Raw genomic sequence first — 16,149 nt, 5'->3', positions numbered from 1 at the left:
GACTTTGTGTTGGGCTTAACCACTCCTTTTGCAACGCAGACCTGCTCAGCAGTTCAGGCCTTCTCAAAATGGCAGCACCGCCCGTTCAAGGAATAATCGAAGACGACGACGAGCCTCTCGTTGGATTGGACGTGCCACTGGGCGACGCTGTCATCGGCGAAGACAGCACTTTCCGCACGACGAACGACTCAAGCGACGACTGGGAGCGGCGCAACGTCATCGAACGCACACAAGGCAGCATCCACACCCGCGTCGACCTGATGGATGTTGTGCACGGGACCTACGACGATGATGGCGACGAAGCAACGCTGATGGTCTTCCGCTTCCGCTTCGATCCGCAGAAGAACTCCCGACGTGTCATCCGAGCCCTTGTCAACGTCGAATTCCTAGCCGTAGGTGACAAGGGCAGCGCTCCGGTAGTCGACACCATCGCCCCGGAAGAGCGATGGAGCGTAATTCGCACCACCGACCAAGAGTCCACCACGAAGAGCGGCGAGCTGAGCGCTGCGGATGCTCCCCTCATCCAGGCTGGGGCAGCAGCCAAGCTGGAGAAGACCATCAGCAGGGATGTGACCGACGCAACTACGGTGACTGGCAGCATCAACCTGGGCACTGGCCGGAACTCGGGCGAATCAACAGTGGCGGTATGGAACATGCAGGAGAACAAGCGGCGAGAGAGTGGCGTGCCGGACTCGGTCACTGTCGCGGTACTTTTGCGGCGAGAGGATAGCGCGCCATTTCATGCCAGGGTCACACTTGAGGCTGATGTGGATTTCCTATCTGGCCTGGAACGAAAGTTCAGAAAGATACCGTTGGATGATCCCGTGCTTTTCAATCCTCGAATGACGAGCGAGAGGCCCAGAAAGGGTAGAAGGTACGGGGCCGAGAATCTAGGCAGTGTCGATCTATACTCCCTATGTCGTGTGAGGATGGACTTGGAGGCTCCGTTCGTGGCTGGTAATTAATACAGATCGAACGCGTGAGTGGCACATGGTAATAAATGAAATGGATCAGCCGATAGTTCGCTCCGAGTCTTAGGTACATGAAGCTACCAAATTTCAGCAAATCCCTCATTGAGACAAACCCTGGTCAGCTGCAAGCCATAGTCTCGTCCAAGCGGGGTCATGAATGACCACGGCTCGACGACTCGCTTATCGGAGCGAACAAAGCCTGCTTCCATGGAGTCTGGCTCTTTCTAGTTATTCATTGTGTCCACGCCCTCGAGTCATCGAAGATATTTCGTCCAATGCGTCATTAAGAACCGGCCCTGAGAACCTCGTTCAACGTCGTCCATCATGTCCGACTCAGGCGGTATAGATGACAACCGAGCCGCACACAGTGAGGGGGCTTCCCGACCTACAACGCCCCAGGCAGAGAGCAGCCAGAGCTGTCAACTTGGGGAAGAGAAAAGAGGAGATGAAGAAAAGACTGCGGATTGCTCAACCGCGGCTGATTTCGATTCGATTTCGGATAAGTCCCCGCACAAGATTGGCGTGGCCGTCGACGATCCAGATCCCAATAACGACGACGTAGAAGTGGGATTCGAGTGAGTGCTCATTCAATCCTGCAAATAACTTGTTGTTATGCGTCGACATGACTAACTGGAATCTGAACTGTCCAGCGTTGTCGGTATTCATGGGCTTCACGGGCAAAGCAGGAATACTTGGATCGCACACAACCCCGATTTGCCACACCAAACCTGGCTTGCAAAGGCCTTTAGTGTGCAATCTAATGTTGGAAGAGTTATCCTGTACGGCTATGATGCTCACGGAGCGTCCGGTGGCTGCTCTACTGTAATGGGCGTTTATCGAGAGGCAGCTGCTTTGTTGGAAAGCCTCTTTGAGATTCGAAAGCCAGCGGCTAAGGTATCCCCCCCGGTCAACTGTTTCTTTTCTGCTTGGGGGTTTAACCTACGTTTGGATACAGACAGAAAGACGGCCTATTTACTTCGTTTCACACGACATCGGAGGGCTGATTGTCAAAGCGGTGAGATAGACATACTTCAAACGTAATATGGCTTCAGAAGCGACTGACTTTAGGTAGGCCTTGGTTCTTGCTAGCCGGAACGAAGGCAAATTTTCAGACATTCTGTACTCTATAAGAGCCATTGTAAGTTTAAGGCCAAGAAAATAGTAAAGGCTCTGACTGTCGATGAACATAGGTTTTCTTCGGTTACCCTCACCGACCTCTAACAAGTGATGACCTCGAAGAACAACTTTTCCGACTTATGTCACTTCAGAAACAGCAGTATCACCCTGGCCGCATCAACAGGCTCGTGCGCAGCTATGCTGAGACAATAATACATGTCAATGGTGCATTCATACACACCAACATGCTCAAGCAAGCAAAACTCGTCAACTTATTTTCTGCTCACAAAGATCCACAACAAAGGGTTGTTATATTCCTTTGTTCCTAAGACTTGGTACATCGTAACTGAGACTAACTTCGGACCATGCAAGATTTTCGATGCCTCAACGGCCCAGATTGGCATCGCGTATGAGACTCGACTGTCAGACGAGAGGCGCCACGTCGAGTTGACCATGCGGGAAGATCCAAATGTGTCATATCCTCAAATTCCTGTCGATGAGGACTGGCTTGGTATGTCATGCTGCTGGCCTTCTCACCATCTATTGACTGGACATGCAGCATTTCCAGGAAACCATCTCTCAGACGAGGAGATTAAGCTGTTCCACTCGCGGATAAGTCAAGCGTCGCCCACATATCCGCCATCTGCAGAAAAGACATCTTTGGACATTCCAGAACTCGCCATGTTGTCTGAAGTAAAGGCCCATCGACTGATACACATTCAATGTTCCTGCGATGCCGAATCGGTCTCTGAGAGATTACGAAGCTCTCTTGCTGAGGACATCAGCCCTGCGATGCTGTTCTACTTCCGCTTTGATTCCCACGACAGAAGATTTAGTAACGCTGCGGCTATGCTTGGGACATTATCGGTCCAAGCCCTTTGCAATCGCCCGAACAACACGAGCAGACTGATCAAGCGCATGGCGAACGAGGTTGGGGCGCCGAAAATATCTTGGACCAAAGAAAGCATGCACGCTGCATGGGAATGGATTGAAGATGGATTTGGCAAGTATTTCGTTGTGGTTTATCATTTGCATTCATATTTTTAACGAGTTGATAGTATCTGAAGGCACCAGAGCCGTTCGAGTTCTCGGGTGTCTCGACGAATGTGACGAATCAGCTTTGTGGTTCCTTTCTCGTCTCCGTCATAAAATGGCGACAACGGAAGGAGACATACAATTCGTCATCATTACGTCAAAAGGATCACCAAACGATGAGCTCATCGCGAACTCCCTTTCAACATTTCCTCCAGATGTTGTGAGAAGGGTAGAATACACTGCCCCTCAGCCTTCGAGGATGGACGTGGGATTGGAGGTAGCGATGCTTTTTCAAGACAATCCTCGCTACGTCCCAGAAGACATACTGAGTGGTGTGACGTCTTTGATATCCAGCTGCTCAGGCGACAAGCATCTATGTAAGTTGCTGATGCAGTGGCTCAAGGAGAACCCTGCCACACTCTGGTCGGTCCCTCAACGCCTGTCCCAATCTGAAGCACTCACTCCCGACCTGATATTCTCAGCTATTTTAGCTGAAATACCAAACGAACGTCAAGTCTGGGCTTATAGAATAATCTCTTGGATGCTTTCATCAATCAGACCACTACGATCATTCGAGCTCAGTTATGTATCGGATCTCTGTCTCATTGAGACATCCGTTGACAGCATGCACCCGAGCCAACAAAGACGAAACACTCACACCTCTCTTCATGAGATCCGACGGTACTTTGGTGGGATACTCGTTGTCGTCAACGATGAGATGAAATTCGGCCATAGTGCCATCCGTCATTGGCTTCAGTCTGGTGCCAGAGGGTGGTATCGGCCAAAAGCGGAGTCCAGCCAGCATTTGGACATCTTACAAACGTGTTTGGCGCACCTTACACATGAACTTGACCGAGAAAATGATTGGGAAGCAAGTTTGCCATACGCCATTGAGTTCTGGACCAGCCATTATAAACAGGCGGTTGGCATCGAAAATCTGTTGGAAAGCTTCGTTGACAATACACAAAAGGTACAACGCTGGATACACGCTTTCATGGCCTTACCAAGTCCCTACACAAAGCCGCACAAGATGAGCGACAGCCGACTCGTTCTTGCAGCACACTTTGGGCTTGAAGACCTTCTTCAGCCCCTGCTAGTAAGTCATCAAGGAGACGTCGAAGCTCGGGGCCAAGCTTTGATCGAGGCCGCTCGAGCAGGTCAACTTCCTGCTCTTCGCATTATAATCAAGTCCTATACACACGGCCTGGATTATAACGACATTTACCTGCACGACGCCGTGAAAGCAGCATCCTCATGCGGAAATCATGAGCTTTTGGCGGAGCTGGTGAATTCAATACCAATCACACCACACGTCCAGAGTCAAACTCTCGAAGAAAGGTTATGTGGAGGATCGCTGGAGCAAACAAGTCCAGAAATTCAAGAAAGTTTGGGGACGACTGAGACGGATAATGAAAATACAGCTGAAAACTCCGAGGGTAAGAATTCGGGTAACGCGCAACGTTGCGGCGACATATCTGCGAAGTGTGCCGAGGACTCGGAGAAGCCTGGGGAGTCAATCCATTGGCTATCAGCGGCGCTTAGGCAAGCATCTTGGCTAGGAGTGGGTGATGTTGTCGCCAAGTTGTTGTCCCTAGGAGCGGATCCTGATATCAAGGGGGAAGAGGATCTTATGTGGAACTACACACCTCTACATTGTGCTGTTCGAAACTTACATCTCGACACAGCCAAGATATTGATAGATGTTGGTGCGAACCTGGACACGAAGACAGAACTCCAAGGATTCACGCTCCTACATATGGCTACAGCTGGTGGCGCGGACCCAGTCAGGTTCTTACTTGACCGCGAGCCATCAATCACCGCTCAAGACAGCGTCGGTAGAACACCCATACAGGTTGCCTCTCGATGGGGCGCGCTGGATGCAGCTAAAGAGCTTCTCCAGCACAGGGGCCTTCGGGAACACATGCCTCCCGATCCAACTTTTCAACCTCTGGTGATAGCTGCCGGGAATGGCGGTTATAAGATGATTGAGACTTTGATTCAGTACGGGGCGGATCCAAATCAACCAGACTTGAATGGCGAGACGGCCTTATTCCCAGCTGTTCGCACTGGCAGAACTGACATCTGCCGTCTTCTGTTGCAACACAAAGCGGATCCAAACTTTACTCCCGACGGGAGTAGTACGACGGCCTTGATTTTAGCAGTGCAGAACCAAGCCGAGTCCATGGTCAGGCTGCTTGTGGAGCATGGGGCCGATATCGAAAAGAAGGAAGCGCCGGGTTCAGAATATGAACGCACACCACGTACGTGCTCGTTATAGCTTATGGAAATAGTGGCTGACAGGTCGCAGTGCTTGTTGCTTCATCGTTGAAGAACGCAGAAATTGTCGAATACCTCGTATCAAAAAACGCAGACCTCAAAGCAACTGACAAAGACGACTGGTCCGCCCTTTACTCGGCAGCTTATTTCGGACGAACGGAAAGCGTGCGATGTTTAGCGGAAACCGAGATGGACGTAAATTTACATTTCACCGACGACAAAGAAACCTCGCTACATGTTGCGGTAGAGTTTCCCGAGACCGTTCGAGTGCTGCTTCGACATGGCGCAGACGTCAACAAGGCGTCTTCTGATGACAATGGACTCCGTACGCCTTTCGACAGGGCGATGAGGGAGAACCAGGCGGAAACCGTCAAGATAATGCTCGATGAGGCTCAGGTGGCTCCTGATTTTACATTGCCATCCACTCAGCAAACGCTACAAGATGTTGTCCGCTGGGGCTATGAAGAGGTGGTTTCCAGGGTTCTGGAGGCTGGCGCAGACGTAAATCTCGTGGACGACGACGGATGGTCTCTCATCTCCCTCGCAGTGTGGGAGGATAATGCGTCACTGGTTCGCAGAATCCTTGAATACCGCCCTAATCTTGACGTCAAGGACAAAGAAGGAGACTCGCCGCTGCATACGATTAGCAGCGTGACTCCCTTGGAGTCGGTTTGTCGCTTGGTCAACTCCGGTGCCCAGCTGACTGCAACAAACAACTTTAATCAGATGCCCCTGATCCGTGCCATACAATCAGGCAACGAAGAAGTAGTCAGGTACCTGCTGACAAAAAAGGCTGTCGTCAATACCCTCAACACCACCACCTCCGAACATCTTTCCTCTGCTTTGCACGTCGCTTGTGACAAAGGCAACTTAAGCATGGTCCGAATGCTGATTGCAAAGGGCAGTGACATAAACCTCCTCTGCGGAAGCACCTATGGCACTCCCTTGGTAGCTGCCACGAGGCGACCTGGAACTGTCCAGGACACGTCGAGCACGGAGCGCGCCAGTGTGATTAATTTCCTCCTTGACTGCGGAGCTGACCCGACCATTCCCGCTGGCCCGTTCGCATACCCTATCACCTACGCCAGCAGGAACCGCTCGCCGAAAATCGTCCAGAGCCTACTAGAGCACAAGGCCTCCATCGACGTCAAGGATGACATGGGCAGGAAACCGATACACGTTGCATGTTACAACTCTCTTGAGGTCCTGAGGCTACTCCAGGTCCAGGATTCCGACTTCGCATCCAAAGATTTGACCGGTCGGGTCCCTCTACATTTCGCCGTCCTCAGCGGACAGACTGATCTTTTAGGGGAAGTCTTGCTGCGCTCTGAAAGGGTTGGCATCGGCATAGATGTCCCAGACGCTGACGGCTGGACTCCATTGATGTGGGCGGCGCGGGCTGTGAGCGACATTTACTCTGGAGATGAACATCCTGCCGGGGCACAAGAAGACATAGTCTCATTTTTGCTTGAGAAAGGGGCTGATAAGGGGCTCTCTGGCAAAGGGTTGAACAGAAACTGGAGCGCCGTTGAATTAGCCCTATATCATCGGAGCGATAGGTAAGTCACCACAAGCTGTTGCTGCCCGACTCTCTCGTCGTCCGATAGGCTTCCAAGGCCCATGATGAGTTTAGTCGAGGCCAGTACACAGTTGAACCGGGGAGTTCTAGACATATCTATGAAATGCAGTTACTGACTTCTTGGCGAAATAGTGTTGCTCGCATGCTGATGGGGGGGCCATCAATACAACAATTACCCGACCGCATTTTGAGGGGCACAATTACGGAAAACTTAATCTGTGATTGGTGCTTCATTGCCATCTCGGGCATATATTTCACTTGCGGTTCTTGCTCGGACTACTATTTGTGTTACAAATGCTACTTGTCTAAGTCAGTGATTCATCCTCAACACGAATTCAACAACATCGGCGAGGAGCGGTACTCGAACGAGGTGGCAGAGCAGGTCACATCTGAAGCACCTAGGTCTGTCGATGGAGACACCAATGAGGAAGGCGAAGAGGGTTCGAATAACCAGTTTGATGACGAAATCATAGGCGAAGAAGAGGAGATGGACTGAGCCACGAATGATGTGATGGCCGGGTTGGAGGTCATTTCCGTTCCGGTGCTCTTTGTTCCGCTTTTGCGTTCTCTCTTTTTCTCACTTTGGCAGTTTCGTAGTTTGGTCTTAAACTTGTCGCTTTAAGTCGGGCTTGGAATAGAAATGCACGCACAGTTGGCTGAATACCTAGCTTTCATCTGGTAGCTGGCGATAACGTTCTCGCAATGGTTTCGGAACAGAGGTCTGCGTCTCAAGATTAGAAGCATCATCTCTTCGCGTCTCAGCGTCGCGACTTATAGTTGGGCCTTATTGAACAGACTTTGGACGAACAGAAACACAGACTAAGACCAGGATTATGCTTACTTGCCATGCCCAATGCCGAGTAAGAGGGTTCCGGATGTCTCACTGTCAATCTCATCTGCGTCAGCCGTACGAATGAGCGAGTTCGGCTCCCAAACATTCCAATAGGACTCTGTCAGGTCGTAGATCCGGCGTCCGTCGACACTTAGGGTGATTACCATTACTGGGGATTCGCAGCTCAAACAAAAGAGGAGAGTGAAGTTGTCGAAGTTCAACACTTGGAGAGGACGGTTTCTCGTGACAGTGATGAACGTCCTCCCATCTGGTGCACAGGCTATCTCGTGTGCATTGATAGGTGGGCTGGGCTCTTGGGCGTCAGAATCAAGGGGATAACATTTGAAAACGCCGCCTTCGTTGTAAAGCCCGAGGATATGCCCCGTAATTGGTTCCACTTGACTTTTTGGGCGTAGCACCAAACGTCTTGCCGGCTCTTCATTTTCTCCCCTACTCACTCACAAGTGCTAATCAACTTCCCTAATTCGGTACTCCTAATCAGTAGTGGCGTTGCGCGAAAGAATATCGCAATCTGAGTCCCCTCGGGTTTTAAGGGTAGTGTACGAAGGAGTTCCATGGCCCCAGCTGAGGTTATCGTCTCTGGCATCCCGATCCACAAGCTGCCGTTCGCTCGAGGAAGATGTATCCTAAGAACGAATGCTAGAATCATCGCAGCAGATTAAAACTCTCGTGGAATGCTTCGAGAAGCATATCTCCATCGCCCTCAGGTTGAGTGGGTTGGGCAGCTTGTGTAATACCCCCGCAGTTGCTACACACCAGACCTTGATGGTTTGCGATCCACAGGTCGCAACCTTATCGCCGTCCTGGTTGGACTTCACCGCAATGATGAAATATTCGTGGCCAAATCTCCGTGCTTCTTGGAATGTTGACACATGATAAAGATCCATGGATTGACAACATCCTCGGAGGTCAAAATTGCGAAATGACCGTCGAGGCAGGCAATCTCTGTCGGATGTGTGCCAGAACCGACGGTGAACTTTGCTGAAGAGTCGTCCCATCCAGGGTTTGTGATTCCAGTAATGCTCATCGCGGACGGGCCTTTCGGTGCACACTGCTTGGCCATTATGGACAGGGACGGGCAAAATGCTGGGATGAGGCTGTGTACAGCACTGGAGTGCCGAACGATGTGGTGGCCCAACTTTCCGACAATTCTGATCAGTTCTATCGCCCATGAGGCAATGATTGCCATCTTCATTAAAGGTAGTGTTATCGGGTTCTGCTCTGCATCTCGCGTACGCTGTCTTTCGAGAAGCCCTGTCAGATGCTTGGAAGCTTGCGTTAAGGCACGTAGGTTTCCACAGATCCCAATTGCGTCTATCCATGCAAGAATAGCATGGCTTTGAAAGAAAGATGACAGGTCACGTAGAGGCTGTCGACCAAGGCTTTCTACCCGGGACAGATGTGTTGACCAGGAAAGACAGGCGTACCGCAGGAACCCCGCACATCCCTGACTTTTGATCCGAATTCTGACTCCTGACTCCCTCAACACCGCCAAGCACCTGGTAAAAATCTCCTCATTCGCTTTAGACGAATCGATGAAAAGTTCTGCTTCCTCTTTCTGCGTCAAGAATTCCTTGACCGTATGATGAACCAGCCCCATAGCTCCTTTTTGGTCGACATTAACCAGTTATCCACAAAGTCTTGTGCTGCAGGTTGAGGATCCTATGAGTCTGGAAATCCTCGAAAAGCTCGTTCAAAGATAGCTGGCGCTCAGCGCACGTAGCCTATGACAGAATTGTTCTCGCCAAGTATACTCGGGTTCCTTGAGGCCTTCTGTGATGCTTTTGGCAATGCGAACATATAAGTCTGTAAGGTCAGATGGGGCCTCGTTCAGGCCTCGGTCAAACTTGTCTTCAGTATTGCATAGAAGTAGCCTGTCGACTACCAGTCGCAACTGTAGAAGATTTCTGTTGCATTTGCTAAGCAAGGTGTTCTTGACGTCGGAGGTGAAGGTACTTTCCCACATGTATGAGCTCTCGAACTCTTGCTTAATGTAAAGCTGCTGGGCAGAGTTAGGTAACTTCATGGCAACCTGATGAAAGGAATCTGAGAAGGTGGTCTTGAGCTTTTCAAATAAGCGTGCAGCTGAGAATGGTCTGCTGATCAGGACGACGCGAATAGGAATTCTTAAGCCCTGCAAACTTAGGATCTGAGCTAGGAGAGTCTGTGCGACTGGAATTCATCTATAGCGTTAATAATCTAGTATAGCGGTTTTATACTGCTGAGCTTAGGCATAATCCTAATAAAAGCTTTCTGCTAGGGTGTTTGTATGTCAGAACGAGTAATAGAGTTTATGTCTTCTAAGAGTGAAGTGATTTGCTGCGCGTAAGTAGTTGTAAAGATAAACTGAAAGGTAATTGATAGAAGGTAATTATGGATCGACTTCTTGGCTTGATCGTCAAATCGCAAGAAGAAATGCTAATTAAGACTTCCAGCCTTATCGAAGTGCTGAACAAGAAATGATGCTAAGATGGACTTTCTGGACCCGGGCAGACCTATTAAGTGGAGGACAGAAGGATTGTTGGATGAATCGCTTGCCTAGGTGATGAATCTGGGTTTGGATAAGATCTAGTTGCAACTCCTGGGGCAAATTGTTGTGAAAGAGCTTTTAGGTCTTCTGATGAACCTATAGGTTTCATAAGTTGAATTAGTATACTTCTTATAGAGAGGAGGGTCTTGCTAGTTGAGGACTGACGACTGATGCCTGTGGCTATGTCAGCATCCTCTTCAGATTTTAAGGAATAAGTTTATATGATACCTTTCAACTTAAACTTGCTAACGAATGAGCTAATGACATTCTGAACATTAATGTAATTCGCATCTTGTTGGGACGGATGTTTGCATATTGTGTGGTGGACCGCGTTGAGCGGAGAAAATATTTCGCCCGGGTATCCTAACACTGCAGAATCTCTTTCGATAATCATCTAAACCGTAATTAGCTAAAAGAGTACCCTTTGTCTTGCTGTAGAATATGTTCTTGTTATTTCCTTTGGCCTGACACTTCATTGAAGCGTATCAAAAAAGGACACGATCTCAAGTTTCTGTGCATGCAGACGAAATTGTTCGTTCATGTTGATGATTGGTGGTGAATTCCTCTGCGGGTCGACAACATACTGTTTCAGGGAGTGGAACGAGACAGACAAAAGGGTGGATATAACACTCGCTAGGCTGCTTCCCCAATGAAGTGTTGCTAAAAGCACGGCGCTATATACAAGGTTCAATATGTCTTGATATTCGGGATCGTTTCGACTCAGAATGAAGGCCTGACGTTCCAGCATCCGCATTTCATTCGGCTTCAGGTTAACTATAATCAACTTTACGAACTTTTTTAAAGACAAGGCCGCCCATTGAGTATACAAAGAAGATTATAGGCACCTTTTTTACTTGTTAGATTATTCCCCAGTCACATTCTGGTCACAAACCTTGCCGATTTCCAATTGTTTATTTTCATCAGAACGAAATTTCATCTGGAGTAGTAAGTCTTTGGCGTGATCGGAAATATTGAAGATTTCTCCTGTCTGTGACATAAAAGTTCGCATTGTATCCGAAGGATAGAATTCTCGCGTCCTTGAAGCCCAGCTCCAGCGGAAGCCGCCATTCCTTCGGCCAGAAGCGGTTCAGATCTCTGTTCCACGACCACGTCAAACAGCTGGTGCCACCCAGCCCGTACACGAAAATAACACCGATAGCTTTGGGCTTATCCGGCCTGTAGAAAACATGGCGCCCGAGTGGTTTGCTGGAGCAATCGACCGACCGGCATCGTCCCTTAATTTGAAGGTGTTCTGGAGTTGACGTAGGGTTATGAATTGAGCATGTTTCGCTAGCTTGATGTTCTCAATGCGGTAGTCCCAAGTTTTTGTCCTACCTTAGGCCAATGTCACCCAGCCTGATGGTCGATACTGAGCTGGCGAGTTCGGGTCTGTCACTCGAAGATGAAACTGAAGGGGATCTCCTCAATTCCTCCGACTTCAACGAATTCTTCGATTCTTTCGACTTTTATGGGATCTCTTCTATCCTTGAAACTGATCCGCAGTCATCAGCATTCGAAGTCACAAGGATGTCAAGGCTTGTGACAACCTTTATCCATCTTATCTAGACGCTGTCCGAGGAGCCAAGGACAGTACCAGATTTAACGGTCAGTGGGCTTCCAAAAATCGCCGCGGTGTTCTTAACGGGGAAAAGAGCGGAAGTCCACATCATAAGTTACAAATGCGAAATTTGGCGTGAAACGAGCGCATTGCGAAGTTGACGTGAGAAAAAGACATCTCCTCCCGAGATTCCTGCTTGACACTACGCAGCCTCAACCGTATGGAGCAGAGTTCCCTTCGGGCCCCGCGCTGACTTTCAGATCCCGCTTCCGTGGTCTTTCTACTAGGGCAGGCATCTAATGCAGGGCCACGTAATGAACTCGGTGAAGTTCAGGCTGCCTCGTTCAAGGCTGGCTTAATACCGAAGGGTATGATGACAGGGGCGATGTGATGAGCAAGACTTCTGGGCAAGCAACTTCTCACGCGCCACAACCTCCCAATACAATGTGCTTTTACATGATGGGTTGGTGGCGATACAACAAGCACTAGTACCATTTCAACAAGTGGTGAGCAAGCTAGCGGTACCGATATCGTATGGGCTGAATGTGGAGCCTTCGTGGACAAAGTAAATTATCTTTCCAAGGAACGTCTATCTTTACAGGAACTTTGTTTGGTCTTTTCGCTATCATAGACACTTACTACTATCCTTTTGTGTCCAAGACCGGAGCGAATACAGATCATGAACCCCATGTGACTCCGTGAGCATTTGCTTGCCGGATGTTGGTGGACACTTTTCGGTGGACGAAGCTGTCTTCTAATTTGAGCTACTGTGCATTTTGATTTTGAGATCTTACTGAAGTTATCTCACTCCCGGCCAGTGGCACGAAAGTATTGGATGCAGTTACCTGGGGCACGTCTGCCTAAACCAAGACAGCCAAGATCGCCACTGAGCTGGCTGATGGCACCGTGAAGACATAGTTTTTTAAGGCCAAATCCTACCTTGGTGCAGGAATGATGGAAGGCGAGTTCAACTCGCTCTCTGAGCCCTCATCGGCAATTCTCTCAATCGCTCCCAAGCCCTGCGGCTAGGGCAAGTTCAAGACATCAGACTCATACTTCCTTATCATGGACTTCCTGGAGCTTAAAATCACCTTGCCGGACCATGAAAAGTTCACATGTCTAGTCGTGGACCTGCACCGCAAGGGTTCGTCTCCAACTGGCAATTTTCATTCCAAATCCCGACTTGTCATGGCAAGAACCTTCAACTCAACAAGTGGACCTCCAGCTGGACAGAATGCTTCTCAGCTCTAATGGAGGTCTTCTACGAAGAGGACATGAAGGCCAACGGCTCATGGCCCGAGTATGAGTGAGCCTTCGGTGCTTTGATATTCAAAGTAGTTCCTCGACTTTTGGATGCTCTGCAGTCCAACGGGCGCCAGATCAAGCCTTGTCTTGTTCATGGGGACTTATGGGAGGAGAAACTTGGGATCAATCTCGAGACGGGTAATATCAATCTGTTTGATGCTTCTTGCAGGTACGCACACAACGAGTACGAATCGGGCATGTGGCGACGAGATATCATTCGATTCGGTGAACCGTATTTCAGGCAGTAGTTGATGCGGATGCCTCCGAGTGAATCGACCGAAGAATGAGGTGACCGGAATCTGCCCTGCTGCATCAAGCTCGACATTTCGCACGCTAGCCACTGGCCAGGATCTTCGGTGCAAACCCGGGATAAGTGACTTGAAATGTATGATGTTTGTTTGAGTCTCTAACGTGATGTGGTTTCACGAAGATGCCTGTTGTTTGAATGATAAGTACTACCTGGAGAGCGTCGCTTCTCTGGAACAGAATGTCCTCGATAAGGCGATGTCTGTGGACATAGAAGGGGTACCTGAAACGGTCTGACTTGAGGAGACTTAGGCTGGGCGATTTGTGTCAGACTTTACTTTTAGCTATAAGACTCGGTCTGGCCAACACAAAAGGGAAAAGAAAATGATTCGCTCCCTCCGCGGATGTTGGTGTCTGTCCAAACAACCACAAATACGTGGGTTACCCAGCACACAGCCTGCTCCTTTAGCCGCTTTACACACCCAAGCTAGTTGTGATAGTACGATCTTTTGCTTCTCGTGTCTGTTTGAATTGTTGCACAACATATGACGAGGCGTTCTATCCCTGGGCGCTTTATATGGGCACATGACCAGGACGTTTGGCCCTACCTGCCATTTTTCGTCACAATCCCAGTCTTACTCCCGTTCGCCTAGATATTAGATTATTGACAGTGTCTCACTTCTTTCTCAACTGTGTCGGAGATTGAGGTTCATGCTCACCGAGGTCTCGAAGTTTACCTTGAATACCACCTGGAACAGGACTTCGCAAGAATCGTCAGGAAATATGATACCAAGGTCGGAAAAGCCTCAGAGCAACCCTAGCCAAAAGGTTTCGAACCCTATATCACCACTAAACGCAGTCCCGTATAGTGTATTTGAGCTAAATCAGTGACAATATATCGCCCTGTCCTGCGCTCTCGTAGGATTCTTCTCTCCGTTCGGCGCTTTCACATACTTCCCGGCCATCGAGTACATGTCAGAAGATCTCAAAGTATCCCTCCAGCTAATGAACTTGACCGTCACTGCCTTCTTTGGTGACTTGGCAGATTAAATGGATAGAAGGCCTGAGTATCTGGTTCATTTTGGTCATCTATGCAGGATCATGCATTGGCTTGGCATTGCAGGAGTCGCACCCTTTGCTATTGATTTTCCGAATGCTTCAGAGCGCTGGAAGCTCTGGTGAGCAACAATGAAAGCCTTTTTCTGTTCTTCAGCACATGGCTTCTCACCTGACTCGCGATCAGGTACCATCGCGCTAGGGTCTATCGTTGTTGCTGATCTTGCTCCTCCCCATGATCGTAGTCACTACATAGGAGCTATGCAAACAGGGTTCGTACAGTTGAACACAAAGTCTATTCAATTAATATTGAGGACAGTCCAAATACAGGTCCAAGTCTTGGACCCGTAGCCGGGGGCGTTCTCGCCGAGAAAGCCGGCTGGCACCGGATCTTCTGGGTCCTAGTTATATTGGGGTGTTTTTTTTGATCACATCTATTCTATTCTTCCGCGAAACATATCGTAATATTGTTGGCACCGGAAGGACTCCGGCGGCTGGCATGAATGAGCCTCTCATGGCTATCGGAGTGCCAAATATGGATTCACGCGTTGTGTCTGAAGGCTCCTTGCCAGAAGGTCGAAGATGGCAGCGCGTATCCAAAGTGTTTCAAATGTCGTCTAATCAAATTCTTCAGATCAGCATGACACTGATTGTCGACATCCATCCTACCCAAGCCGGCTTGGCCAGTGTCTCAGTCAATTTGACCCGTTGTACAGCGGCGGCTGTAGGCGTTGTTGCTTTACCCTCTTCTAGATCCACTTGGAATTGGGTGGACGTTCACAATACTTGAAGCTACCTGGCTCACGTCCATTCCAATGTTGATAGCAGTTCGGCGATGGGGGTTCACGTGGAGGAACTTGGTCGCACCATCTGTGGAAGGCATAGCCAATGAAGCTTCAAATTGATGTGGGGACGGAGACAACTTAAAAGTTGGAGGAGTAATGATCCCAGAAAATTGTTAGTGTGATAATTAGTCTTGTTCTTTGCCACAACTGGGGGTTGTTGAATAAGTCTTTGAAGGCTTGACAAGTTGTTTGATGCTCTGCTCGGATTAGAGAGATTCCGAATGACTTTGAACATCGGACTTCATGTCTTTCCCGCTTTCCAGCTTCATCGGTCTTCCAAACGGAATCCGGCTTGGTTCGAGGTAAGGAATCATCCGCTGTTCAAGCATCACACAGAGTTCTGATCGCAACTAGCGATTTGGTGCCCTGTGGCGTGACGGATGTGGCCGCGCTCTGGCTTGCCACTTCATATTCATTATTTGGATTGTCCCTACCCCATGCTCTCGAAAAGAGGCACGGCCACCATCCAAACATGACCTCGTATTTTTGCAGTCGTAGTTCTGTTCGGCAAAAGCGCCCTTTTTCTCAGACCTGGTATTTCTTTGGAGACACAGCAGTTGTTACCTGCGGTTCGAGGGTAGACCAGAGTTGGTTTCGGTCAAGCGCATTCAACCGGCAATCCGAATGTTCAGTTGTTGCAACTTATCGTCATTGTCGGAGCATGTCATAGCGACGCTTGAACGATGAATGATTGGTTCCAGAGTACTCTGATGTTGCTACCGGGGATGCAGTGCTCAAAACGCCAAGAAATCGTAGTTATTCGTTAGAAGGCGCGTAT

The 16,149-nt window shown here is 49.2% G+C and overlaps 6 protein-coding genes and 2 pseudogenes across 8 annotated transcripts; 4 read left to right on the top strand and 4 right to left on the bottom strand.

Moving 5' to 3' along the window:
- Positions 1-68: 68 nt before the first annotated feature.
- On the top strand, positions 69-965 carry GCG54_00015271 (uncharacterized protein; the record flags this gene model as incomplete). Its single annotated transcript, XM_045415081.1, has 1 exon — positions 69-965. The coding sequence occupies one exon, from the start codon at positions 69-71 to the stop codon at positions 963-965; it is 897 nt and encodes a 298-aa protein (XP_045257450.1).
- An 831-nt stretch (positions 966-1,796) lies between these two features.
- Positions 1,797-7,474, top strand: GCG54_00015270 (annotated as a pseudogene). The gene is made up of 10 exons: positions 1,797-1,865; positions 1,927-1,986; positions 2,044-2,109; positions 2,162-2,392; positions 2,418-2,598; positions 2,656-2,831; positions 2,924-2,954; positions 3,096-5,383; positions 5,431-6,958; positions 7,111-7,474. Coding segments are annotated over exons 1-10 (4,994 nt in total).
- A 341-nt stretch (positions 7,475-7,815) lies between these two features.
- Positions 7,816-8,387, bottom strand: GCG54_00015269 (uncharacterized protein; the record flags this gene model as incomplete). Its single annotated transcript, XM_045415080.1, has 2 exons — positions 7,816-8,207; positions 8,273-8,387. 2 exons carry the CDS (start codon positions 8,385-8,387, stop codon positions 7,816-7,818), a joined length of 507 nt encoding a protein of 168 aa, XP_045257449.1.
- Positions 8,388-8,457: 70 nt separating this feature from the next.
- GCG54_00015268 (uncharacterized protein) lies at positions 8,458-9,431 on the bottom strand (the record flags this gene model as incomplete). Its single annotated transcript, XM_045415079.1, is given in 2 exon segments — positions 8,458-8,684; positions 8,702-9,431. 2 exon segments carry the CDS (start codon positions 9,429-9,431, stop codon positions 8,458-8,460), a joined length of 957 nt encoding a protein of 318 aa, XP_045257448.1.
- A 93-nt stretch (positions 9,432-9,524) lies between these two features.
- GCG54_00015267 (uncharacterized protein) lies at positions 9,525-10,755 on the bottom strand (the record flags this gene model as incomplete). The annotated part of the gene is made up of 3 exons (XM_045415078.1): positions 9,525-9,972; positions 10,327-10,436; positions 10,612-10,755. The coding sequence occupies 3 exons, from the start codon at positions 10,753-10,755 to the stop codon at positions 9,525-9,527; spliced, it is 702 nt and encodes a 233-aa protein (XP_045257447.1).
- Positions 10,756-10,836: 81 nt separating this feature from the next.
- GCG54_00015266 lies at positions 10,837-11,611 on the bottom strand (annotated as a pseudogene). The gene is given in 3 exon segments: positions 10,837-11,145; positions 11,156-11,206; positions 11,239-11,611. Coding segments are annotated over 3 exon segments (733 nt in total).
- A 1,423-nt stretch (positions 11,612-13,034) lies between these two features.
- On the top strand, positions 13,035-13,229 carry GCG54_00015265 (uncharacterized protein; the record flags this gene model as incomplete). The annotated part of the gene is made up of 1 exon (XM_045415077.1): positions 13,035-13,229. The coding sequence occupies one exon, from the start codon at positions 13,035-13,037 to the stop codon at positions 13,227-13,229; it is 195 nt and encodes a 64-aa protein (XP_045257446.1).
- Positions 13,230-14,181: 952 nt separating this feature from the next.
- Positions 14,182-15,316, top strand: GCG54_00015264 (uncharacterized protein; the record flags this gene model as incomplete). Its single annotated transcript, XM_045415076.1, has 5 exons — positions 14,182-14,338; positions 14,393-14,503; positions 14,532-14,648; positions 14,684-14,798; positions 14,857-15,316. 5 exons carry the CDS (start codon positions 14,182-14,184, stop codon positions 15,314-15,316), a joined length of 960 nt encoding a protein of 319 aa, XP_045257445.1.
- Positions 15,317-16,149: the final 833 nt, after the last annotated feature.

This window comes from Colletotrichum gloeosporioides (genome assembly GCF_011800055.1).
Source record: "Colletotrichum gloeosporioides strain Lc1 chromosome Unknown consensus_99, whole genome shotgun sequence".
Classification (NCBI taxonomy): Eukaryota; Fungi; Ascomycota; class Sordariomycetes; order Glomerellales; family Glomerellaceae; genus Colletotrichum; species Colletotrichum gloeosporioides.
Note: the sequence above shows the minus strand (reverse complement) of the source record. Positions and strands in the feature narration are given on the sequence as shown.